Source organism: Corvus cornix, chromosome 8, assembly GCF_000738735.6.
Source record: "Corvus cornix cornix isolate S_Up_H32 chromosome 8, ASM73873v5, whole genome shotgun sequence".
In the NCBI taxonomy this organism is placed as follows: Eukaryota; Metazoa; Chordata; class Aves; order Passeriformes; family Corvidae; genus Corvus; species Corvus cornix.
In genome coordinates, this window is record NC_046338.1 from 88232 (window position 1) to 115817 (window position 27586).

The 27586-nt window shown below is 40.1% G+C and overlaps 1 protein-coding gene across 4 annotated transcripts in view; it reads left to right on the plus strand.

Moving 5' to 3' along the window:
* Positions 1-27586, plus strand: part of SLC44A5 (solute carrier family 44 member 5) — a 73434-nt gene that overhangs the window by 31783 nt on the left and 14065 nt on the right. For 3 of the 4 annotated variants that reach the window (XM_039556111.1, XM_039556110.1, XM_039556109.1), the window contains exons 2-14: positions 2306-2354; positions 3796-3869; positions 5865-5949; positions 9863-9947; positions 12353-12481; positions 13256-13316; positions 14947-15070; positions 15965-16048; positions 18637-18749; positions 19177-19308; positions 22115-22214; positions 24941-25033; positions 25977-26064. In XM_039556111.1, coding sequence (XP_039412045.1) covers positions 2306-2354; positions 3796-3869; positions 5865-5949; positions 9863-9947; positions 12353-12481; positions 13256-13316; positions 14947-15070; positions 15965-16048; positions 18637-18749; positions 19177-19308; positions 22115-22214; positions 24941-25033; positions 25977-26064 — 1217 coding nt within the window. The remainder of the gene's footprint in view (positions 1-2305; positions 2355-3795; positions 3870-5864; positions 5950-9862; positions 9948-12352; positions 12482-13255; positions 13317-14946; positions 15071-15964; positions 16049-18636; positions 18750-19176; positions 19309-22114; positions 22215-24940; positions 25034-25976; positions 26065-27586) is intronic. The other variant, XM_039556112.1, reaches the window with a different exon arrangement.

A 27586-nucleotide genomic window follows, 5' to 3' on the forward strand; every position in this document is an offset into this window, starting at 1 on the left:
AAAATCACAGGAATGGGTGGATAAGGAGCTGCTGAGCAAACTCAGAGCAAAAAAGAAGCTTTCAAGAGGTGGAAATGGAGACAGGTGTTGTGGGAGGAATACAGGGATGTTACGTGGTATGCTACAGACAAGTTTAGGGAAGTCAAGGCCCACTTAGAATTGAGTTTGGCCAGGGATGTTAGGGAGAACAGGAAAGGCTTCTATAGACGGGTTGCAAGCAAGAGAAATACTAGATATTATGTGGGCCCTCTCCAGAAGGAAATGGGAGACAACTTCTATGCCTCAGTCTTCAACAGCAAGTGCTGCAGCCACCCTGCCCAAGTTGGGAAATGCAAATGCAGGGACTGAGAGGATGAAGACCCTGAGCTCACTATAGAAGAGGATCAGATTTGAGACAATCTAAGGAACCTGAATGTGCTCACGTTCATGAGACCTAATGAGATTCATCTGTGGGCCCAGAGGGAGCTGGCAGACAAAGTTCCTAAGCCACTGTCCATAATTTTTGAAAAATTGGGATAGGTGAAGTTCCTGATGATTCGAAAAATGGAAATATAACCCCCATTTTTAAAAAGGGGAAGGCAGAAGACCTTGGAAACTACAGACCAGTCATTCTCACCTCTGTGCCAGGCAAGATTGTGGAGCAGATTGTCCTAGAAACTATGCAAAGGCACATGGAAAACAAAGAGGTGATTGCTAACAGCCAACATAGCTTTATGAAGGGGAAATTGTGCCTCACAATTTTGGTGACCTTCTCTGGTGGGGCTGCAGCATTGGTGGATGGGGCAGAGCAGCTGGCATTGTCTGCCTGAACTTGTGCAAAGCATTTGACAGTGTCCCGCATGATAGCCTGGTCCCCAAATCAGAGAGACATAGATTTGATGGATAGACCACTCGGTGGCTGGGTGGTCACATGCAAAAAGGTGTGGTCAACAGCTCATTGTCTGTGTGGAGACCTGTGACGAGTGGGGTCCCTCAGAGGTTGGTACTAGGGCTGATACTGTTCCACATCTTTGTCAGCAATGTGAATAGCAGGGTCGAGGCACCCTCAGCACATTCGCTGATGACACTGAACTGTGTGCTACAGTCATGTGCTGGGGGAAGGGATGGATCCAGAGGGACTTGGACATGGTTGAGATGTGGCCAATGGAAACGTCATGAGTTCAACAAAGCAAAGTACAAGGTCCTACACCTGGGTCATGGAAATCCCAGACACACTAACAGGTTGAATGTAGAAGTAAATGAGAGGAGCCCTGGGAGGAGGATGAAAAACTCAAAAGGAGCCAGCAGTGAGCACTTAGAGCCCAGAAACCGATGGAATCCTGGGCTGCATCCAAAGGAGCATGGTCAGCAGGTCGAAGGAGGTGATTCTCCTCCTTCACCCTGCTCTTGTGACGTTCCACCTGGAGTACTGTGTACAGTTCTAGTGCACCCAAAATAAGAAGTACGTGGAACTGTTGAAGCAAGTCTAGGGGAAGCCATGAAGTCAGTAAGAATTGGAGCACCTCCCCTACAAAGACAGGCTGAGAAAGTTGGGGCTGTTCAGCCTGGAGAAGAGATGGTTACATGAAGACCTCTTAGGAACCTTTCAGTATCTGAAGAGGTAGTACAAAGAAGCTGGAGAGGGATTTTTTTATCAGCAACTGTAGTGACAGGACAAGGAATAATATGTACAATTTGAAAGAGGAGAAATTTAGGTCAGATATTAAGAAGAAATGAGACATGAACAGATTGCCCATGGAGGCTGTGGATGCCTCAACCCTTGCAGTGTACTAGGTCAGGTTGGATGGGGCTCTGAGCAACCTAGTCTAGTGGGAGGTGTCCCTGCCCATGGCAGGAGGCGTTGGGACTAGATTATATTTCAAGTCCCTTGCAACCCTTTAACATTCTATGATTCTAGAGAAAAATGAGAAGCACATAGCCTGTAACTGCGGAGAGGTAGGTTCATTTACTCACTGTCAAACACACTTAGCCAGTGACTGGGAGACATAATCCTTGTATCTCAAATAGATTGTGAACCTATGCATAGGCGTAGTCATAGGATGTATATTAAAGGTAATTTATCATGTGGTAAATGTGAGGCCCTCAATCTTTATACGTTAGAAAAAAAAGCTTTAGTCTCACAGACAAAACCTAGGTAATTTTATTGGTGAGTTACTGGTATTGCCCGCATGAAATGATTTTAACAAAACTGATTAAATAGGAATATATGGAAGATGTTCTTCAAAGTCTGATGTTAACATCCCTCTCTGAACAGATTTTATTTTAAATAAGGACATGTTTTTATACTGTTTTATTTTAAATGCAGGTGAACCAAGGAAATTTGACCCGAAGTTCAGAGGACCTATTCATAACAGGTAAATATTGTAACTCATTCTGTTAAATTCCTTTGGTGAACAGGGGGTAAAAAATTTTGTTAGCAAAACTTGTAAATTTGATTCTGCAAGTCTTCTAAATCCAGAACACCATCTTTACTACCCTTGAGGATGTATGATTAGTGGGGAGTATTAAGCTGGGTTCTCTTAAGTCCTTTTATTTTGTGTGGCTGGTATTGACTAGAATCTGCCATTTTACCTTGTGTAGTAGTTCTGATATACTTCTTTGTGACAGCCTCCTACCAGAACCACCTGGCTGGACTTCACTTAGTTTTATGAAATGTGGATTGAAAGCATGTTACCACTTAGAAGGCTCATTAGTTTACAAGCAGAGCGAAATTGCTCAGAAAGCATCTAAGGAAATCATAGAATCACTAAGGTTGGAAAATGCCTCCAAGATCATCAAGTCCAACTTTTAATCATGGGCAATTTTTCAGTGTTTTTCCGGATTTAGAGAGCTAAGTTCTAAACTAGCATCTGCTGTCCTTATCTACTGAGAAGAATAAATTAGAGAACCACAAGTTACTTCAGTTTTATCATTCTCAAGAGAAAATTTATGACAGAGAAGAACACTGCAGTCTTGTCATACTATCATTTGAAGACACATACTGTTCTTATCTATGCAGGATGTATTCCTTCCTTTCTGAAAGCTAATAATTTTAGAAATAAATAGAAATACTTGTTTAGGGAGTTCGTCCCAATTTGTGAAGTATCTTTATGATACTGCCAGTGTATCAAGCCAAGCTTGACCGGTGTCAGAACTGCTTCTGAACAGAGAATGGGAAAAAGAGAAGCATTGTTTTAGCATTGCTTCTTCAACTTCGAGCAGTTGTCCTATCTTCGATTACTGTCATATTGACCCTGGATCCTGTACCACCTTGGCCTCACCAAAAGTTTATTTCAGTGAGATGATAAAGCTGTGCCTCTCTAGAGAAGTGTCCACACTTGGAAACACATTTCAAGTTCTCCAACTGTTTAAAAAACCTGCTCTCTTTATCTCTTTTATGGTAAAAATGTTTCTCTGTAAGAGGAAACATAGATTGGAAAACAGAAAGAATGTCAGTTGCTAAAAATGACAGTTCTGAGGCAGGTGTCCTGTAGTACTTCTTGCCACTTACACGATCACTTATATGATAAGTGATCTCATGGGTTCAGTGTTGTAAGGTATTACTTGTTTCAACAATATTTAAATCTGTTCCTCAATATGTTCTCATTGTCTACAGTGAAAAAAACATACACGTTTATTTGCTGGTCTTGTTGCAAAAACAGGACCTTACACCTCAAACATCAGTTTGTGACTAACACTTCTGCAAAGTGCTGGTGCAGACATCTTATTCAGATGTTAAAATACCCTATGACAATCAGTGGTTTTGGAGTCATATTAAACACGTTATTTCTACAAAGTGTTTCTTCTTGCCCCTAGGCACTGCACAGACATTATTTGCTGTGTGATCTTCATAGTTGTCATTCTGGGTTACATTGCATTAGGAGTTGTGGGTAAGTAAACACAGGTATAGTAACTCATTTTCCTATGGAGGGGAAGCAGCTTTGTGAATGTTAGAACTTTTAATTGAAATGTCCCTTTTGCTTATATTTGTGCAAAGCTTTCCAATCAATAAGTAATGCCTTTCATAGAAGCAAATAATAAATTAACATTCAGTATCTGTTGTAATTCACAGAATCACACACTGAGTAAGGCTGGAAGGGACCACAGTGGGTCATCTGGTCCAATATCTTTGCTCAGAAGGGTCATCCAGAGTATATGGCACAGGATTGTGTGCAGCTGGTTCTGGAATATCCCCAGTGAGGGAGACTCCACACCCTCTCTGGACATTCTGTTCTAGTGCGTGATCACTGCACAGGGAAGAACTTCTTCCTCATGTTCAGGTGGAACTTCCTGGGCATCAGTTTCTGCCTGTTCCTCTTGTGCCATTGTTGGGCATCACGGAGCAGAGTCTGGTCCATGCTCTGCCCCTTCCCTGCAGATGCTGACAGACAGGGATGAGGGCCGCTCTCAGATGTGTCTCCTCTCAAGGCTGAACAGCCCCAAGCTCCCTCAGCCTTTCCTGGTCAGGGAGATGCTCCAGTCTCCCATCATCATCTCCACAGCCTCTGCTGAACCCGCTGCAGGAGCTCCATGTCCCTCTTGTCCTGAGGAGCCCAGACCTGGAGACAGCACTCCAGAAGTGCCTCACGGGACTGAGCAGAGGGGCAGGATCACCTCCCTGACCTGCTGGAAATGCTCTTCCTGAAGCACCCTGGGGATCCTATTGGCCTCTTGGTCCGCAGGACAAACTGCTGGCTCAGGGACAGCTTGTTGCCCCCCAGGGCCCTCAGGTCTTTCCCTGAAAAGCTGCTTTTCTGCAGGTAGTTAGGGAGAAGTTCAAAGATGAAAAAAACCCTAAAGATCGAGTGTGTTCAAAAAGATGACATGGTTTGATAAGTTTGCAATCATAAAGCAACTGATGGAAAGTTTCAGGCAGCAAAAGCTAGAGAAAGTTTGGGTTGAGAGCAGCCCTGAGGAGAAGTAATTGGCAATGCTGATTGATGAGGTTTGGGCATGAGCCAGCCATGTACACTTGCAGCCCAGAAAGCCAAACATATCCTGGGCTGTGTTGAAAGAAGTGTGGTCAGCAGGTCGAAGGAAGGGACTCTTCCCTTCTGCTCCACTCTTGTCAGACCCCATCTGCAGTCCTGCATCCAGCTCTGGGGCCCCCAGCACAGGAAGGACATTGACCTGTTGGAGCAAGTCCAGAGGAGGCCATGGAAGTGCTCTGAGGACTGGAGGACCTCTGCTATGGAGGCAGGCTGAGAAGTTGGGGTTGTTCAGTATGGAGAATGGAAGGCTCCAGGGAGTCCTTAGAGCCCTTTCCAGTGCCTAAATGGTCTCTAAGAGAGCTGGAGGGACTTAGCACAAGGACATGGAGTGACAGGACAAGGGGAAATGGCTTCTAAAACTGACAGAGGGCAGAGTTAGATTGGATATTAGGAAGAAATTCTTCCCTGTGAGGGTGGTGAGGCCCTGGCACAGGTTGCCCAGAGAAGCTGTGGCTGCCATCCCTGAAGTCTTCAAGGCCAGGCTGGAGGGGGCTTGGAGCAGCCTGGTCTAGTGGAAGGTTCCCATCAATGCCCTTGTCATTGTCTGTGAACACTCAGATTTGTATACATAGTTAGCTCCTCTTCTTTCATCTTGTAATAACCATTATTTTATAAGTCCATGACATCATATTTTGGATACCACCCAGATATGTGTGCTCCGAAGGTAAAAAGTGAACTGGATTGCTTTCTTACAGGTTAATCCATATCTTCATTCAGCTACTGTGCCTTGTATTTTAGTTTTTCATTAGGAAATCGACTCATCAGTGTTCTTCAGTGGTGATCAACAAAGTATAAAATGGTACTTTAGAAGTGATACATTTTCATGCTAGCTAGTTTTAATCATTAACTGTGTACACTTGACTAAAATGTTAAGAGGTACTGTATATTTTGCAGCTTGGGTGCACGGGGACCCCAGGAAAGTGATTTATCCAACTGACAGCTATGGGCAGTTCTGTGGTCAGAAAAATACCCTCAATAAGTGAGTATTAAATCCATTCACATACCTTTATTACTCGTGCACTGTGAATAAGATGCGACGTTCCAATTCTCTCTGTCGAAGAGACAGTGACACTCTTACTGTATTTATTCCAAATAAAGTTCAGAAATATATTAGTTTCTCAGTGCAAATCCAGATCCAAATTATTACTGTAATGCAGTTGTTTGTGTCATTTAGAGAATATTTTATAAGGTATCAATATAACTTGAAGATTGTGTGAGCAGTTGCGTAGAAAGTGACTAGCTGGCACAGCTTCTAACTGCCAAAGTTTGGGTAATTAATAACCTGTTGAGTAATTCTTCATCTACCTTGGGATAAGAGTAGTCCTAAGGCATTGTAGCCTGGTTTATAGTTTTTCTCAACATGCACCAAATAACAGAAAAGTCTGTAGTGAAAGGCTCTTGGTTTTTTTCTGGTGCTTATCTGGTGCCAGTAGAGAGAAGGCTGAGTAGTCTGGGAGATGGGCAACTGTAACCACACCCTCCTTGGATAAACAGGAGATAAATAGAGCCAAATGGCTCTATTTACTTACCTCTGTTTTCCAGTCTTTTTAGATTTGGAATTGTAAGAGTTAAATTAATTAGTTGATACCAACAGAGCACTTACACATGAAAATAGCTGCTCAGGGAAGAAAGATGTTGCATCAATATTTTCTCTGAAAATCTTATGTGGTTTATGAAACAGAATTTTTAAAAAGGTTTGCTTTTTCACTCACCTTCTTCCTTTCAAAAGGTAAGTTTTAGGCACCCTTGTCATGCCCTTGTCATTCTCAAGAAGCTGGATGTTACGCTAGTTTTTCATAACAACTCTTTGCATCTTCTTTCTTTCCCCATTTTGTTTTCTGTGGAAAAAAAATGATGAAGCCACTGTCCAAAGGCAGTTCAGAAGGGGAGGAGCAGGAAACAGAGACTGGAACAGAAGCAGAGCTAGGACTACATATCTTCTCAAGTTTTTTTTACAGAGGAAACAGGCTAGTGCAAGAAAACCTGTTCCACTCTTTGACTGTCCTTCACAGCAATTGTTGAGAGTCAAACTTCCTGAAGAGGAAAAACAAGGAGAAAAAGTTGTAGTGATGTGTGTTCCCCTCACTACACCCCTTCTCTGCTCCCTGCTTTGCTGCCAATTTGTCCTTGTCCCTTCTGTCGCCAGTAGGAAGTAGTGGACAAATGGCTTTTGGAGTCTCAGACACGTAGCTTCAATATCCTGTGTGATGTGGACCCAGGTGCTTCTTTCTGATTCTTACCATTCACTCCCATTCCCTCTTTCTCTTTGTTACTTGAGTCTTCTCTTCAGTTATTTCTTACACTGTGGTTTTTGGTTTGTATTTACAAATGACCCTCCCTATATAGGATTGCTGGAGAATAGTACAGCTAGTGAGACTGCACTTTGGCATTTATTTGGTACATTGAGGAGATTCTTATAAAAATACAAACCAGAAGGCACATAATACAACCTACTGGAAAAGTGAGAGTGTTTATGCCAGTAGGCCAGGACACCCCTCTGAATGAGTCCCTCTAGTCCCTGGAGTTGGGCTGTGGATGTACTCATGAGGCTTTCGTCAATACCATTGTTTTTCAGATTCCCTGAAAGTAAGCAGTGTGAAAGGCTAACCCAGTACTATCATTTTCCAAAGTCCCCAAGGGTTTATTCTGAGACATTTTTCTTGGAAAGTAATCACAGTCTTCATGTTTTGAATCTTGTCCTTGTAACAAGTATTTTCAACAATCTCACTGAGGAGTAGAAAAGACAACCTAGAAACCAAACCAACATTCACAGCTTATGCAAAAACCCATTTGAACTCCAGTGAATGCCGTGCAGTCAAATAAATTCTTTTCGTATTGCCATGAAAGTCTCTGTTAAATCTCTTCATGTCTTCTTGTAATCCGTCCATTAGTTGCCGTGTAATCTCTAAACTTGTTTTTGCCTTCTACAGAGCATAATGTACTAATGGAATACAACACAGTTTCGTTATACAGAATACAGACCTAATTCTCAGTGGCTGTTTTCATGTGTTGTGTATATGTTTAAACTTTCTTTTCTGCTGTCAATACCAGCAAGTGGGCTAAGAAAAAGAAAAAGACTTCATTAATGGTTTTGAGCAGCTCACAGATCATAAATACCATCAAGAAACTATTGAAGAATGATTATGTTTCAGTCCAAAATTGTGTTCTACTAATTTGAAGAAATAGCAGCTAATGGTATTTAATTGGTTTTGCCAGGATGCATCTTTTCTTAAACAGTGCATAGCAGAATATACTTCAGTGAAAACAAGTTAACCTTGTAAAATGTCAGGCAGTTGAGTTAATTCCAGTCTTAAAGGGAGCTTGAATGTGCAGTGGTGCTGTTTAATGGCTTTGAAGGCATAGCCATTTTCAGCAATTGGTGGGAGTCACATGCTGGTGGGAAAGCAGAGGATATGTCCTGGACTGGGGGATACAATGAGAAGTAGAAGCAGGACTGGTATTGAAGCAGGACAGATAGAAGAGGGGCAGCCTTGTTAGCCCAAGCACCCTATTACTGCCATCCTGCTCACAAGACAGAGCTCCCACTGTGCTGCATTGCCATGGTGAAGGACAGTGGGGGCTCATACACTGCTTTGTGGGGTCTCTTCACAGAAGTGTAGAATAGCCTGAGTTGGAAGGGATCTTAAAGCTCATCTCGTTCCAACCCTCATGCCATGGCCAGGGACACCTTCCACTAGACCAGGTTGCTCTGCTCAACCTGATCTTGAACACTTCCAGGGATAGGGCAGCCACAGCTGCTCTGGACAACCTGTGCCAGGGCCTCAGCACCCTCACAGCCGAGAATTTCTTCCCACTATCCCATCTATACCTACTCTCTGTCAGTGGGAAGCCATTCCCCCTTGTCCTGTCACTCCAGGCCCTTGTAAATAGCCCCTCCATGTTTTTTGTAGTCTCTCTTCAGGTACCAGAGAGCTACAGTTAGGTCACCCCTGAAGCCTTCTCTTCTCCAGGATGAACAATCCCAATTCTCTCAGCCATTCCTCATGGGAGAGGTGGTCCATCTCTCTGATCAACTTGGTGGCCCTTCCTAGTCCATAGGTGGGCATATGCACCATTATTCCTTACAGGGACACTGCATAACCCTGACTAGCTGGCTTTGAAGTCTTGTTTGAAAAGGGCAGGACTACTGCCATATTATCTTCACTAGAGCTGTCTGATAATTTCGTGACATAGTGAAGATTAGCAGCACATTTTGCTGTCTTCCAGACCCAAGTCTTTAAATCAAGAGATCTTGGGGTCCTCAGTTTCCAACAAATCCAGACTGAAGTGACAGCTACCACAAGGCCCCAAGTTCAAGTAGATGTCAAGTATGTGGGACTGACAGATTGACCCTTATTTATATCAAAGGGGATCTTGTCAGTGGTATTAGTAGATGCTATTATCATTCTGTTTTCTGGGCAACTGCTTTTGGTTTCCAGGCATAAAAAGCTTTTAATTGATTTTGGTGCCACCTTCTGATCAATAAAAATGAGGCAGCTTTTACAGTGAAGCATTTGCTGATGGTGAGTTTGCGTGCAGTGCATACACAGAATATTTGTGGCACAGTGACTATGGTGTTTTTGCAGGGTTATTTTACAGACCTCACCCTTTCAAGGCAGGACTACAGATACATGGATTATTTCAGCTTAAAATCTTGCTGCCAAAAAAAGCTTGTCAAAATTAGCGTTCTTTAGAACAAATACTTCTGGTTTCATAGATGTCTTAATGTGAAACATTCAGGGTCTGCTTGGGATTTTGTTTGGTCTTATGTTTGCAGTATGGATGTTCACAGTAGTAGAATTAAATATCAATGTATGCTATAAGTTTTGGAATGGTAGGATGTATAAGCACCAATATTTATGATGATAATTACCTTATATCCAATTCCATAGGAACAAGACCATTTTGTTTTACTTCAACATTCTGAAGTGTGCCAGCCCCGTTGTGTTAATAAACCTACAGTGCCCTACAACACAGGTAAGCGAAAATGTAGAGATAAAATACTTTCCCTGCACCCTAGTCATGGTGCTTAAAAATGAGACATCTATTTGTTTGGATTTAAAAATTGTTGCTCATGTCCTTCAGAATATAACATGATTGTTTTATAGATGACTTGTAGTATACACTCTGTGTAGCCTGTGAGAGTCAGAAAAATGAAATTGAAATGCACAAGATTGTGTATTTTGGATAAGAGTAGACAAAAAAAGTCTGCTGACTTGAGTACAGCAATTTGTTACTTATGAATTCATCGCAGGCAACTATCCAGTAGTATTCAGTGCATGCAGAAAATATTGATTGATACCTAAGATTTTCAAAGCTAGACATGTTCAAGAAACTGCACAGTGCCAGTGACAGGAGTATCTGGGTGTGGTTGGAGCCTATAGCACTTTCAAAAGCAAAGATTTTGAAAGCTGCTTCTTGCCTTATGCCATAATTTGTACTCCCTTTCTTCTGCTGTGACTCCTCATGAAGTTGTGAAATAAACCCAGTCACTGTATTTGTGTGGGTTAAAATTAACCTCCTGATCTTTCTTACAAGACCGTTTTCCTGACCATAAAACATGGAAATCTCCAACAAGAAAGAGCAAGAACCATCTTAACACTGGCTAGTTGCTTTCAGAATGAAAACTTGCTCCATCAGCTGCAGATTGCTTCAAGAATCTGTCCACATGCAGACACTGACACTCTTACCCTGCAGTCTTTAGACTCTCTTACTAGAATAATTCAGTCTGTTCAGAAATACAAGGTCATTGTGTGGGATTTGACTGGTGCGGTGGCCAAGTTGGCGATGGCCATGAATCAAATAGGGTGAAATACTTGTTGAAGAAGAGTTTTTGGGAGCAGTGTAATTATTTTGTTGATTTTCAAATATGCAACAAGTCCAAAACTAAGAATGTTTTTGAATGCTGTTTGTTACTGTGGATGGTTAAATTCCTGGTCTTTTTGGAAAATGCTGAAGAAATGTTTGTTTGATAATTCGTCTTTTGAACTGCAAACAGGGTCCTTCATACCTGTCCTATCCATATAAATAGCAGGAGAAAAAAGCCCCAAGAACTAACATGAGAAGAGCTTCAGTTCTCGAATAAGACTGGATTTGCAAACTGTTATTACAGTCCATTGGATCCATAGGCAGCACATTTCACTGCCTGTTTCATAGATAGGAAACAGTTCATATTAAAGTGTGTACTTTAACATTAGTCACCTGTTGTCCCAACAAGGACAAAACTCTTCTTTCTTTGTTCTTTGGCCTGTGGGTAGTCTGTAGGACTGAAATACTCATCTAGAAAGACCCTCTTGCAGCATCTGCCCTGTACTAAGGATTAGTACAAGATCTTTTCCCAAAATTCCTTTAGGTGAATTACATATGGCAGAATGCCCTTGACATGAAAGACCATTTTGTGCATGATGTCTCTCTGGTACTGGGACAGCAGAGCTTTGCAAAGGGTGTTTGGATACTACAGCTTTGGAAACAAACTGCCTTCTAGAAAAGGCTGAAACTTGCTGTGAAGATGGAATTCAAACCACCTCACAGTCTTTAATGCTGAGGAGTCAGAATTGTCTATCCACTTCTGTGATTCCAGTGAGCAGCAGAGCAGAGTCTGTTTATTGAGGCAGCCACTTCTCCATATCCTAAATCTAAATCACAACTTCTGAGTGGATGCATTCAATAAACCCCAGTCATCACCTGATTTCTCACAGAAATCCAGCTTATAATGGCTGTACCTTGAGTCATGGGAACTTCATTCTTGACATGTGCATCCCCTGGCTTTGTAACTAGGGGAGAGCCATTCTTAGTCAGCAGTTAAAAGTCACTTTTGAGTGATTTACACCTAACTGACTTGACAATATTTGTAGAGATGTATTTGACTGAAGAGGTTGTGTAGAAGGGTGGAATAACATTACCTAAGACTTTTGATTTTATTGAGACTTTCTTTAAAGAAAGTTCTCCTTACACATGTAATATAAAGGAATTGCATGTATCCTGTGAAAGTAGCTGTCACACCACCTTGCTCATATACACTGCTGCTGATAGGTGTAGAGAAGGACCTGACAGGTTTTTTCTTGCTGTCCAAAAAAATAAATAATACTCTTTTCAGCAGACTGAAAGCTCTTCTTATCTACCAGAATGTGTAGAACCTAAGAAGATACAGAGAGGGGCTTGGTATGCCAGATATGAGGAGAATGCACTTTGAAAGTGTTTTCTATCAAAGAATTCTAGAAATATTCATTTAGGGAATCAAAAGGACAACATATGTCCCTTTCTAAATCCTGCAGTAAATATTACTGAAGGCAGTGGGATTTTCCTTGCTTTTTCATTACACCAACTTTCCTTACCCTTCTCTACCCAGAGTGTATCTTTACTTACTTTTTTCTTTCTTGCAGCTTTGTGTCTCAAAGTGCCCAGACAGGTTTGCAACCTACATTGATGTTCAGGCTTCCTACAGATATAGACCAGATCAGTGGAATTACTTCAGGCAGTTCTGCAAACCTGGTTTTAACAATCCTCGCAAGGTGTGTATGTATCAGTAGATGATAAGGTACATTTTTTCTTCAAGCAGTATGTAATATGCATGATTTTATTGAGCTGCATCAAAGATTCGAATTATTCTGTTTTCAGCATATAAGGAGATGTCCCATTTATGGCATTTGACAGTTGTTTAATCCGGGGTGAAGGTCTTGAATGCACACTAAAGCTCCCACTCTTCAAATGATTGCTGTTTGCTTAATAGACTATCTGCAGCTACTCGTGTAGTTGCAGTACTGTGGCAAGCAGTATCCTTTAGTACTTAGGTACCCCACAGCAGTAGAGTGGAGTGTCTCAAACCAATTCTTAAGGCTCCTAAATCATCTATAGCTACTTAGAAAGTTAGCTAAGAAAATTAATCTATCCTTCATGTAATTGATTTTGCATTCAAATGTACTGTATTGCTTCTCCCATCTTTAAAATGCCTTGAAATTCAGCTATATTAATTGGGTTAAATTCTTACTTTTCTTTGAGAGAAAAGGTGAAGGGCAGGCAAGGAACAATTGCCCAGTCAGTTCCAGCTTAGATGCTGATCCAAAGGTCTTTTCTTTTGTCAATAGAAAAGAAGAATAGTCTTTTCCCAAATCACAATGACAATTTGGATTCTCACTTAGATATAAATGTGTCTTGCAGCTCCACCAGTGAAATTTAGGGAGGAGGCTACAAAGCCCAGTTTGGGGCATTCCCTCAGACTGGGTGAGAAACAAAAAACAGTAGTTACACTGCTATGTATTCAGCATTCCTGTTTTTCCCCTTTTTAGTCTGTTGCTCAAGTCCTACGTGATGAAGATTGTCCTTCGATGATCATTCCAAGCAGGCCTTGTGAGTGGTTCTACTTCTTACACACATCTTAGCAGATTGTGAGCATTCATATTAAAGCACAACTCCAGTCTGAAATATGTTTTGTGGCAACATTGCTCGGAGCTGTCTGTTATCTGACATTGACATCCATTCAGTTTTAAAGTATAAATCAATTCAATTTAAATGTATAAATATTTATTAATATTTTTTCTGACAGTCATCTGGGAACATTCAGTGTGTGATCAGGTCAAGCTGAGCTCTTTCTTGCTCTTGAATCATCACTGATAGCAAAAGCTCTTCAGCTCAAATTGTGCCTTCCAAAATGAGAACAAGCAATGGCATTGGCATAAAGAAAATGCTACCAATGTTGGAAGGATCATATGGCCAGCTGTTCAAGTTCAAATGATACTTCAGCTCAGTTACAATGCAGCTCTCTTTTCCGTGCAATGCTGGCTACGCAGGGCATACAGAGGAATTAAGGGGATACAGAGAATTAAGGGTGTCACTATGGTCGGCAAGTGTTTCTGAGTAGATTACCACTGATCTCAGAGGTCATCTCAGCTGCACAAGTGTAGTACTGACACAGAATCTTACAGAAATAAGAAATTGCTGTTTATTTTTGCCATACTTTAAAGTAGGGATCATGTAAACCAGGAACAGGTCATTAAAAGGAGAAAATATGGATTAATTTTTAAAACAGAGTATGAATTTGTATGAAAACTGAAGTACTGACCCAAAACATAAAATAATTTGCAAAGAAGCTCTTACATTCTTTTAGACTACATCAAGGGGCAAAGATTACAGAGGGAGGAAAAGATATGTTAAGATATGTTGCTTAATCATTTAGTCAGAATAATTGCTGGGGGAGATACACCAGACTGAATATTGAACCCTGGCATCGGTACTTATTGGAATCTGGTAAGGAAAGCACTGAATGGTTATATGAAGTACAGCTGTGAAGGAGGACTCACCTGCTCTTCTCTTTGGAATGAAACCAAGGATGTTTTGCAGCAAAGAACAGGGCAGCATAAATGAGTACGCAGACATCTCTCCTTTTCTCACTTTTTTATAATCTCCTTCTCCCTCTCTCTAACCAGTAGTTTCTTTCTTTTTTCCATTGCTTCATCTCCAAGAGTATCTAGTGATAGTGACTGGAGCTCATCTGGCATATAAGGAAACTGACACTTGCTGTTATGTATTGTTTTGGGTGCTAGTATGATTTGTGACCAGTGAAGCTGAATCTGTCCCTGGGGGCTGGTCTGATTATTACCATAAAATGGTGTATTTGAGAAGCTGCAGTTTTTATAAGCTGCCCAGATGCTGACAGAGAGTAAGTTCCACATGTATTACAAATTCTTAAACGCCTACATATAGTACTGTTGTTATTTGGTAGGACCTAGAACCTCTAGATGAAATCTATGATCCCACCCTGCCTGAGCTTAGACAAAAATGCCCCAGAGCATAAAAACCATAATCTTGAATGTAATGGCTCTTCCAAGCTCTGTCAAAGTCAACATATTGTTAGATAATCAGTTGAAAAACAATTGACTGTGAATCTGTAATTATTTAAATATTTTACAAAACACACATGATAAAAGCGGAGCTTGACATGAAATGTAATATGCAGGCTTTGTTTTGATATTTTGAATAGTTTTGAAGAGATGCTTCCCAGACTTCTCCACAAAGAATGGTGTGTTGACCGTGGCAAATCAGACTACATTCAAAGATGGAAGAGGGAAAACGAGAAATGTAACTGATCTCAGGGAAGCTGCAAAGTAGGTTTTACCCTTCTTCAGTGTTTGTTGAATTCTGAGATTGTGCAATAATTTAGTAATGGAAAAATAATCAGAATCTGTTGTAGCAAATGACTGAGGGTACCCAAGCAAGACTTGGTAGTAAATGGTCTCTCTGTGCCTGAGCACTTCCAAAGTTCCATCAAGGAAATCCAGCACTGTGGTGTGCAGAAAAGAGCCAAAAGTGTGAAAAGTTTTAGTCTGATTGTCTCAGTCATTTGTTGAAATGATTCTTGTTTTTCTTAGCAAAAATTAGTTTTGCTAGGAGGGTTTAATGAGGTTCAAGATGCAATCCTCATGCTGCAGGACTCAGGCCAGCCAGTAGTGGCCTTGGCTATCCTGTTACGTGATGACCTTTCCACTATCATGGGCTGGCCTAGTACTTTGGGCATCTCACCTCATCAGAGTGGTCCTGCTTTTGGTAAAAAGTAATTAATGTATTGGGCTATTCTTCAGAAAACAATTATATGGGCAAGCACTCTGCAGGATAGGAAAACAGTTCCATGAAGTTGCTTCACTGACCTGCTTTCTGGTTCTGTGCTATTAGCAGTTCTAGATCACAAGTGTTTGTCCCTTGGTACATTGCAGATATTGATAGTATACACTTGTCTTGTGACATAATAAGCAATTCTGACAATAAAGCCTTTTTAATAAATTTTTTTTCAGGACTGATAGAGACATTCTTATGCAGTTTTTTTCTTTGCTCTAAATGTGATTGATGTTGGCTCAGTGACAGAACTGGAGCTAAAAAATTGTAATATACTCTTATCGCTAGCAAAGATATTTCAAATTCTTTCACTGATCCTATTTGTTGTCTAAATAAATTCTCCTTTTCTTTTTCTGAAGCAACCTTTTCTTTGATTTGTCTTTTCTCAGTGGCATCAATAATGTCCTGGATGCAAGATCAGTTGGAATGAAAATTTTTGAAGACTATGCCATTTCTTGGTATTGGATTTTAATGTAAGGGGTTTTTTTGGTATTTTTAGTGTTTCCAAAGTCTTTTTGGAGTGTGCAGGGAATAAAAACATAGATCATGTATGTGTTTGGTACAAGTCCTACTTAAAAACTCAAGGAGGAACTGTAATTTTCTTTTATCGCATGATAGTAAGGTTGTTATGGTTCTGTGCGTGAGGTAAGGATAGTACAGCATACATACACAGAGTGTCAGTTGATCTGGAATAGCTTTTTAATGTCCTGCCAGACAGAAAATTAGATGGTGCTGTGTTCCTTTGCAGGACCCATGTGTGTGGTAATTCCAAAACTGAAAAATCTTAATTAAGTGACTTTCAAGCCAGTCGCAGTGTCACTAGTATATATATATAAAACAGATAGTTTCTAAATTTGTGCAAGAAATATACAGTTAAATCCATTCAAATCCCAAAGGCCAATATAAATCCACAAATCCAATGCAGCAGGCATCAAGAACCAAAATTACTGAACAGTATTAACCTTATATTGTAATTGATATTCATTAATCACCACTTAATTAAAATGCAGCACTGAAACAGAAGAAGTAGCTACTTTGCTGAAGCGAATATGTAAGTATTTGTGAATTCCTGGCCCATTAATATTGGTTTTAATGGCCCAGGGTGTTGATCTTTTTAAACAGGAGCAGAAGTCGTCTCCAGGTGAGAACCTGTAACATGCACATGTTAAGCATACTACATTAGTCAATCCTGAATGCAAATCCATGACTATTAATACATACGTTAGATAATAATTTGGAGATTTAGTCAGTTCAGAAACGCAAGTTGTCAGATTTTAAAGGTATTCAGTCACTGGTGGAAAGACAGCTTTCTCATAGTCTGATACTCTGCTCACAATGTTTAGTGGCAGGAGACTGACAGATACTCAGCACGCTTGGGTCTCTCTGTCTCTTACTGAAACCAGGCTTATGGTACAGATTCTTTCAAAGGAGATACCACTGAACACATAGGACAGGGAACTGACAATTTTTTTGAACAGCAATTCTAAATATTGAAGCAAGTTTCCACATTTCAAATACGATATTTTTTTTGTAAGGAAGCGTTGCTACTTTAAAGTAGTTGGATAGAATTTTCTTCTCACTTTTCACCAAATGATAGCATAGATCAAATTATTTCTGGACAAATATATTTAAGTTCCAGAATTTAGGTGATGACAGTGAAGGCTTAACAGTGAAGGGAGGCTGGATGAAAATTTAAATACGGAATTGCTGTAGTCTTTTTAGCATACCCCAAAAGAACTACGGCTTCAAGCCTCAGTTTAAGGGAACTAGTCTGTTGAAGACAGTTGCTACTGTGTACTCAGTTTTGGTGTTACTAGGACTCACATATAGCTGAAGATAACTTTAGATAAAGATAATTTACTGCTTTCAAGATGGAACTCCAAAACAACAACTTTTCTTGAGGAATACATCCTGAATTTCAGTAGGGAAAGTACATCAGGTTAGGAAGCCTTTAAGGGGGTAGGACTTAAGGCAAGCTTACAAAGGTTTAACTAAATAAGCTGATGTTATTTTTGTATTGTCCTTCTGCACATCTGGCTTAGTTTGCCCAAAACATCTGCTTTTGATTTTTTATGATCAGGCTGTCCCATTTTTTAGCTTTGGTTATTGGCTAAATAAGCTGGGAACATTCAGAAGAAAAGTTACTGAGCACAGGCAAGAAGGGGGTTTAAATTTTTTTGAGTCTGTACTAATAAAAAATTCTGATGTAACACCTACTAAAAATAGTGAGACATTAAATGTTCTTTGAAGCACCTGAGCTGGATATTTGTTTGATGGGATTAATATTCATTTTGCTTTATTCATAATGGTTTAGAAAGCCTTATGGAGTAAAAAAGCCTTTTGCAGTAATTTTTTCCTTTCTGACTTGCTTTCTAGGAGTGAAATGAAAACAAATATATTATTATATTATATTATATTATATTAATGAAGAGAAGGCACTGTAGATGTCTTTCCTAGGAGCTCCATAGAAAGGCTTTTAACAGTTTCTTTCCATGCATCGTAATGCCCTGATCATTTCCTCTTCTGATTAGTAGAAGCGGTGATGAGTAGAAATTATGTCCTACTAACCTCTTCATGGTTTTCCTCCTAAATTTAATTCTTTTTTCTTTCTAGGAAGCTCCTAGAATGTTGTTTACTAACATTGTTTCTTTGCAAGCAGGGATTTTCAGTGGAGGACTTAAACCAGCAACTTCCCCACACATAGGTATTCCTCCTATTTAACTTTCTGTACTGTAGATTAGACCATGGCCTGAAAAAGACAGTGAGTTTTTCAGCTGGTGTAAGGGACAAAAAAGGCATTATATTAATCCCATTCAATCAGCCTGAGAACCTAGTGCACATAAACATTTCAGGCTCTGCCCTGTGAGATCATCATATATAAGCCGTTTGTTTGTAATGGCAGATAACAGCTATGAGAATGTATTTCATAATGAAGATTTTGAAATACATTTTTAAAAATCATTCTCTTACGTGAGATGAAGTGACCCTCATTTGGAGTAACAGGAAAGTGAATAGATTCTCACACTTGTTTTCCCTGTGTTTCTGTTTCTTCACTTTCTAGTGGGCTGTTCATTGCAATGATGCTGAGTCTGCTCTTCCTTGTGCTATTGAGGTTCACAGCTGGGGTTCTCTTCTGGATTTTCATCTTTGGTGTGATTGGAATTATAGGTTATGGTAGGTGTAATTTTCTAGCCTCTGAGACTATTTTTTCTTATTGCTTAAGTTTGGGCAAGGAAAAACAGTAGTTACTTCAATTAAATGCTACAATTGGGTGAATTAATGCCTAGTTTTAGCCACAGTTAAGTGAGGACATAAACGGCAGCAAAATATAGTAAGAATCCAGCTGTGCTGATACTTAGCAGTGGATGTAGTAACCTGCATTATCTATGCACAGTATGCTTAGTCTGTGATCACCTGTACTGGTATTTCTTTCTCATATATGTGATATCATGACTGACTAGTCTCATAGTGATGCATTTTTGGGTTTTGCTTACCTGACAGGCTTATACAAAAGCAAAACACTTGGCTTGTAAGATTTTTTTTTAAATTTGTCTTTGCATTCTTCAGACACACTCCTGTTATATTGATTGTTTTTTAAAAGGCATCTGGCATTGTTACTGGGAGTATGATCATCTTAAAGGAATACCTGGATCTGACCTCACTGTTTATGATATTGGATTCCAGACAGACTTCAAAGTGTACCTGCAACTGAGGCAAACATGGTTAGCATTTAGTAAGTGCCCTTTAAATTTGGTATCTGTTAATGGATATTCAGGAAAATCAATCAGTGTCTTGATACACTTTCTGCCTTGGTAAATCTCCTCCTCTACACATGTTGCTCAGAGATGAAAGCAGAATTCCCTTCCTTTGTATTGTGTAAAAATGTGCTTTTTTCAAGGAGACTACTATATTTGTAAAGGGAAATAATGCAATTACACTAGTGGTAAGAGTGAAAAAAAATCTTTTGTTATTAGCATTCTACTTCCTGTGTGTTCAGTCTTCATCATGGGGAAAGCAGAAGGTGATAATTAAGTTAGTCATGGTGAAGTTGCATAAGGAAGGGTACTTTTCTCTCAGATTATTTTTCCCCCCTATTTGAGAGCCCCAGAAATGACATTAATAAGTCACATTAATAACTGCACTTCCTTGTATCTTAGAACCATAAAATATGCTGAGTTGGAAGTGGCCCTTCAGGATCATAAGTCCAGTTCCTAGCCCTGCACAGGACACCCCAACAATCCCACCTTGTGCCTGAGAGTATTGTCCAAACGTTCCTTGAGCTCTGGCAGCCTCAGAGCCATGATCATTCCCTGGGGAGCCTGTTCAGTGCCTGACTCTGGGGGAAGAACCTTCTCCTGATCTCCCACCTAAACCCCCCTGACCCAGCTCCAGCTGTTCCCTCGAGTCCTGTCACTGGTCACAAGAATGAAGAGATCAGTACCTGCCCATCTACTTCCCCTTGTGAGGATATTGAAGACCACAGTGAGGTCTCCCGTCAGTTTACATTCATGTCACTGAATTTTCTTGGAGTCTGATCTAAGACTGTGGAATGAACTGTAGCAAATTTCATGACCTTTATTTTCAGAAATGCTCCATTGCCTTCTCTTACAAGGACAGTGTATTTTAAACAAAATCCTACTGGAACAAGACAGCCTGCAGCATACACATTCCTCCCCAATAAAGGAGGGGCAGAAGAGAGAAGAAATACCTGTCAAATATTACTTGCACTCCTGTTACTGCTCTATTAGAAGACATGCAGACTCTTAACTGATGATGAATGGGTCATAACCGAAAACACTGCCTCTCCCTATTGGTAGCTAAATTATTAGAACAGTAGTTTGCTGCTTAAATCTCGTTTATCTTCTTTGTGCCTTCGTTCACCTCTGTGTTGGATCATTGAGCTTATGAGGCATCTTCTATATATTGTTGGGGCAGAGCTTTTTGGTGTGCTCTCCCTTGAGAATATTAGGACTGTATTATGGTTTTTTTTCTTGTGACTCTTCAAGCTCTTCCCCTGCCTGATTCTTAGCAGCCAGTATATAGTTTATCTAGAGTTTAGTGTCACTTTCACATGAATAAATTGAGGTACTCAGGAATTAAATTGCTTTTCCAGAATCACCCAGCAAAGTAAATCGTTATATATCCTTGAAGAAAACATAGAGTCCTAGTCTAGAACTCACCATGTACTGATGTTGCTTGCCTTTTTCTTAATGTTTCGGACAAGTACATTAACCTAAGAGCCAAGCTGGAATGAGACCAACTTTAAAGAAACCTGTTTGTATATTCCTTCTTGGGAAAATGGGATTGAAATGTGTTTAATAAAAACTTCGTTCTGAACAAGGTCTATGGCTCTGAGCACCACAGTAGTCACTTGCCACCTGCAGTTCTGTTGCCAAGGGTAATTCTTGGGACTGCAATTCAGCATCATCTGTGACTATTGGGTCTGATACTCTGAGACTGTGTCTAAGCTGTGGGACCTAAAGCCAAATCTAATGTTCCTTTGCAAACCTTAATATAAGTTTTGGGATTCTTAAGGGTACTGTCCCTTCTGTCTTTCTCTCCCTCCACAGAACTTCTTGGTTTCAGCTGGAGGAGACAGGTCCTGCTGCATACAACAACCTGCCCCTACTGGGCTGGTTTAAGTGTTGTCTAATGATCTGAAGCACCAAAAATAAACGGGTATGTCTCAGAGTCACAGGATGTGTGCTTCAGGCATTAAAGACTCCGTCTTCTCTAGATGAAGTTCACAGAATTTTCTTACTTTCTACCACAGAAGTAGGTGTTGAACCAACACAAATAGGAATCAGACAGAAGCAGACTCTACTGACATCAGAGTTATGATTTAAATACTGCTTATAACTAAGAGCTCTCAGCTCTCTAATATCAGAGCATGATTCCAGCAGCACAACTGGAAAGTGAAAGTAGTTTGTCCAGAACTGTCCTTACTCTCTCTTTTTTTTTTTTTAAACTCAAATGAGTTGAAAGGAGCTCATGCCGGGTTAATACTCAAACAAACCTATTGATTTTGGTACATCGAAATTTTAGAACAATATAGATCTGAAAAATGCACTCTCCATGAAAAACTTGACTCTTCGTCTCCTATTTTTTATTATCTAAATACTACAAATGAACAACAGTATAGTATGAACAAATGCTTGTAGTACGAGCAAAATGCTTTTTAATGAAAAGTAGAATATGTAAAGGATGAACTGTATCTAAGGCTAGATACCGCAGTTACATTGAAGTAAATTTTTATCTTTGTCTGAGAATTATATGTTCTATTTTTCTGTTAAAAATATAAATGCTAATATCAGGGTTGTACACATTCTGACTAACTCTCTGCATACAGAATTTTTTTACAATTGGACTTAGAAACCTATGAAATGGGATTAAGTTTGGCAGGTGCAGTTGGAGAAAGAACTGCTCAAGCAGAGAATTTTACAGAGTTCATGAACAATGGTTCAAATTAGAAGGAAAAAAATTACAGAGGCAGCATATTGGTTTGGTTCTTGATAATTTCTTTATTTGTTTCTTTACAGTGATAATACTTTGTGGTGTTGAGGTCATTATCATACTGATGCTGATCTTCCTAAGAAATCGGATCCGGATTGCTATTGCACTGCTGAAGGAAGGTAGTAGGTACGTTTGCCTGATTTTAATATATGTTGAATTTTGTTAAATGATCCCTAGAGTACACTCTTCTTGAGCTCCGTCTTGCACTACCAAGAGCAGAAAGTTGGGGGTTAAAATACAACACTGCATTTGTTAAACCAAACAGGTAATATAAGGAATGCCAGTTACCTCTTAATGAGGTTGTGCTTAAAAGAGCTTTCTCTTTTAAGTAAGGTATTTCTTATCTCTCCACTTCTTGCCTTAAGAATACATACACTGTTGATGTTACCATATATCCTCAGTGCAAGAAGGTGTCTCAGCAGAAAAGCTAAGTGTGGTATACTGTTAACAGGAGCTTGGGACCTGTAAGTGCCAACTTCACTCTATCGTTGGATTGTCTCTGGAGTCATATACTAGTGGTAGAGGATTGGTGTTGTTTTGGCTGTGGCTTCTATTTAGGAAAGACTAGGAGATTCTACTGGCTTCAATCAAACTTCTGTGTGGATAGGCATAAACCTGCAGAGAGAAAAGGAGACTTCTGTGACCAGACATTGTAAGAGGGTGCAGTCTAAGGTATTTCTTTTCAGCTCTCAGTAAAGAAGAAAGCAGAGCAGGATATGAGAGTTGAAGGCCTAAGGGGCCTCTTCATTGTGTGTTTCCTGAAATCTGCATAGGCTTTGTTCACAGTGGTTCCTGTTTTACAGAGTGTGAACACTTAGGTTTTTTGGTTTGTTTTTTTTTTTCCTTATGGGAATATTACAAAAGATAAATGGATTTAAAACTGACTGACTTAAAACATCAGGCCCTTGGATTTCATTGCAAATAGGCTACAGTCTCATAGGCCGTGAAAGCAAGGCTCTCTTCTTAGAGGACATAGAGTTAGCTCTGAGTTCGTCCATATGCACTTGCTTGTGGTTTTCTGCCATCTCTGTTGACATTGTGGTTCCTGGGAATCAGGATTTGGGATTTTTGTGATGGGATTAAGAAATACTGAAGTTCTGCATTTAGCCAGGTATCTATTTCCTGTCTTATGCTACTGTGCAATTAGAGCATAGCAATTAATTTAGGCAGCACTAAATTATACTCTTTAATTCCTGTTCATTAAAATCCAGGAACACTTTTAACATTCTTCGAAACCTTTGTTCACAAGCTTGACAGGTGGAAGGATTTTAGAAAGTTCATAAACTTCTTGCTGAGTAGTCACTTGAAGATGAACTTTTTGCTCTCATGCGTAACGGGCGAGATGAAACACTGTATGTAATTACCGTAAACCTAACAGACCATGCCCTGTATTTAGGTAGATGAAAAGTAAGGTGCTAATGACTGGAAATAAAATTATGTTTTTCAGTACCTTTTAGCTACATTTTCAAAAATATTACAGTTATAATGCCAGTAATTGACTTGAAATCCATAGTTAGAAACAACAGTTGTTAATCAGTTTGTTGGAATAATAGGTCATGGTCTTAGTGGTAACTAAGAGGCCTACCAATAACTGCTGAACACAGCTAATTTGTTGTGATTATTTCTCAGACAGCATAAGGCTGTGTCCTCCTGTCTGACTCGTAATGGACTTTTTTGTCTCTGGACCCAAGACAAGAATCGATGTTTTGCTCATAACCTCTGCATTGCAGAGTTTCCTTGCATTCCCCCCAGCATTTACTACTTTGCCCTTAGAAACTGACTAAATTCTTCTCCTTTTGCATTCTGGGAACTGCATCCTATAAAACCAATAGCATAAGAAGTGCCATAAGTCATAGGAAATAGTACTAGACAAAAAGGCTTGTGATAAGCTTACAGAACCACAGAAAATTTAGAATACCAGGAAGACGTAGCTTACAGGCATGTAAAGAGAGCCAACCTGTAAGCTTCAGTGAACAAAGCACGTACTCTCTGAATTCCCATCCAGTGAGACACCCAGCTGGCGGTGTTCACTTGCGGGATAGCAGCAGCCAGTTTACCAAGAGGGGTGGTATCAACTCCCACTTACAGAGAAGGAGCCCCTGGCAGAGTGGGAACTGGCATGCTCAAGTTCCTGCTCACTAGTCACATTCTAGCCACAAGGATTAGCAGTAGAATATCAGTCTACATACTCCTTGATATTAAAAGAAGGTGTCTAAGCTGTCAACAGAAAAAGGCAATTACTCGTTTTGCCTGCCAGTAGTCCAAGGTGAGCACCTCTTATCTGTGGCACATGCAAGGAAAGTCACATAGTCGCAGGAAGGTGTAAGTCTGTCCTGGCATTGCAAAGACAAGTTGACTATCTCTGCCCCCAAATAGCTAGCACTTAAGACAGGAAAGTTGCTGGGAACAGAGTTGTCAAATACAAAATAGAACAAGGTAGTTTCAGGTCTGTAGGAGTGAAGGAAGAACGCAGGATGAGCAGAGTGGGATAAGGACATAAAGGGTAATGTCTGCAGCAGTCAGCAAGGAGATGTCATGGAAATCAGTTAATAACCTGGAAAGAGATGGATCTCTGAAGCAGTCATGAAGAAGGAGAAAGTAGAAGAGAGGCTGGAACATGGCAAATTAATAAAGTCCACTGTAGTACCATTGATAAAAGTGGAGTGGTAGAAATGGCAAAGTGAAGGTTTGAAGACATAAGAAAAAAAATCCTGCAGTATTCTGAGATCCCAGCACTAGCTTATGCTATGACTGTCAACAAGGATCTCAAAGTAAATTGCTAGAAGAGGGCTGATAAAATCCTTGTTTCTGAAATTGTTGTGGCTTATTGATATGTTTTGTTTCTTTTATAGGGCAATTGGCTATATAATGTCTACACTGTTCTACCCAATCGTCACCTTCTTACTCATTGCAATTTGTATTTCCTACTGGGCTGTGACAGCTGTGTATCCTTCTGTCTGTGTACCTATCTGGAGCAAGTCTTCTGGTTTGGAAGACTAGATGATTTTCTGCTATTTCACGTTAATTAAACCAATATTAAGAGGGCTGTTTGGTCACTTAGCATTTACTCTTCTGATGCAGTCTTCCGCGCTGCACATCTATGTGTGACGTACAAATCGGACAGTGCTTTTATTCAAATTAGAAAGACCTGGACTAAAATTCAGGCCAAGGCATGGGGATCATACAAGGCCTCGTGTACTGCATGAGGCTGACTCTGGGGGATGAAAAGGGCCCTCAGCAAAAAGTGAATATGGTCTTTAATGTGCTGTGTGCTCTATAGGCCTGATGTTAATGGTTTCTTAGTTAACTGGAGGTGGAGTGGGTTCTGTGTGTGTTTTGTTCAGAAACATGAGAAAGGAGTGAGAGAATATACAGTGCACTATCTTCTCTGAATTGCCTAACAGCAACCACTGTTTGCTCCTGAACAGCAAGGATCTGGTAAGGATTTAAAAAAGGGAAAACTGCTATTTGAAAACCAGTTGTTATTTCATATGCAAAGAGAATCAGTTGTTGCTGTTCAGGACAGTGTTAATTCATCCTTACGTTCTGTATCTATTTCTGCTAAAATACAAGAACTACTGCATAGTCTGCCTTGTGAAAGATAGATGTGGAGGAGAAATGGGGACAGTTTTCAAGATTATGCCCCCTGCCCCTTCCAGCTCCAGGTATGAGTTTGCCTTAGTTCTCTAAGTAATGAGAGTACTCAGTCTTGTCTGTCAACCCTTCAGATAACATCTCTGCAGAGCAAGAGCAGTTTTTCTGTTATCTACACAATTTCTTTAGAGTTGAAGTTCTTTAGAGTTGAGTTCTGCAGAGTTACCCACTGCAGAATCCTAAGTTGCTCAAAACCCACAGTTCTGTGATTCCTCCTTAAAATACTTCATTCAGTTTTCTGGCCACATCAGGAGAACCTGTGTATAAAGTAATGGCTAATCAAACACTGTGCAAGTATGCAAACCTGACTTGTGACCCGGAGGTAAGTGTCACAAATATTTACCTATAGTGAGAGCTATACAAATTGCATTTCTTAATCACTGTTAATGCTATGCTAGTAAAAAAAGTGCATATTTTACATAATGAGTCCCTGTGTTAAATCTGAAAATATTACCTAGTGATCAGGTAACACTCCTTTGTTTTACAGACATAAACTAGTTTTTTTGTGAAACTGTTCTGTAACTGTTAACTAATTTACAGGATGAGAAAGGAAGAGACAGAAATACAATTTTATTGGAAAGGTGTTCTTGAATTTGTGAGGAGTCTGTTTTTGGTCTTCTATAGGCAGTGGTAAACTTTGAAAGCTGCGCCTCAGACTTGCTCAGGACTAGTCATGATTTGAAGCAGAAGCTTAGCTTTTTCTGGCACAGTAATTACCTTTATGAAGCTCCAAAAAAATGTTTTTTTGAGTTTTGTATTTTTTTTTTTTTAATTTTGCCTTTGGTCAAATGTTTTTACTCAACTGTGGATTTGAATTGAAGGATTCTTTAAAAACTAGAAATATTTATCGAAGGTTATGCACCAGGGGAAAAATAACCCCATGCACCAGCACAGGCTGCAGGTGACCTGCTGGAGGGCAGGTCTGGGGAAAAGGACCTGGGGATCCTGGTAGACAACAAGCTGTCCCTGAGCCAGCAGTTTGTGCTGAGGGCCAAGAGGTGCTTCAGGAAGAGCATTTCCAGCGGGTCAGGGAGGTGATCCTGCCCCTCTGCTCAGTCCTGTGAGGCACTTCTGGAGTGCTGTGTCCAGGTCTGGGCTCCTCAGGACAAGAGGGACATGGAGCTCCTGCAGCGGGTTCAGCAGAGGCTGTGGAGATGATGATGGGAGACTGGAGCATCTCCCTGACCAGGAAAGGCTGAGGGAGCTTGGGGCTGTTCAGCCTTGAGAGGAGACGCATCTGAGAGCGGCCCTCATCCCTGTCTGTCAGCATCTGCAGGGAAGGGGCAGAGCATGGACCAGACTCTGCTTTGTGGGACAAGAGGCAATGAGCAGAAACTGATGCCCAGGAAATTCCATTGTATGCAGTGGTGATGCACACCCTGCTGATGTTTAAACACTACAAAAGAAAGGAATTAGAATTGATCTGGTTTCATTTCATGTCCAAACCAAGCAAATACATGAAATGAACACTAGAAATAGGGAAAAGTAATTCAATGTAAAGATTAATCCTTTTTTTAATACTCTGAGATACATAAGCTAAGTTGTGTCCACATCCACTGTTTGTATTAAATTGTATAGCTCAGTTTTTCATTTCAACTGTAGTGATTTACCTGAACATCTGATTTGGCCTCTGGTTTTCAAATAAATATATATATTTTTTTAATTGAGCAGATTTTCTCTAACAAAGCATTTATATGTCTTAAAAGTAGATTCCTGAAATTCAAATTCCATTTATTCAGGTTTCAGATATGTGGTGAACAGCCCCATTTGCCGACACCTACTTTAAAGTTAAGTCTTTGCATAAGACTGCATAAGTCTTTGATATGAATCCTTAAATATGTAAA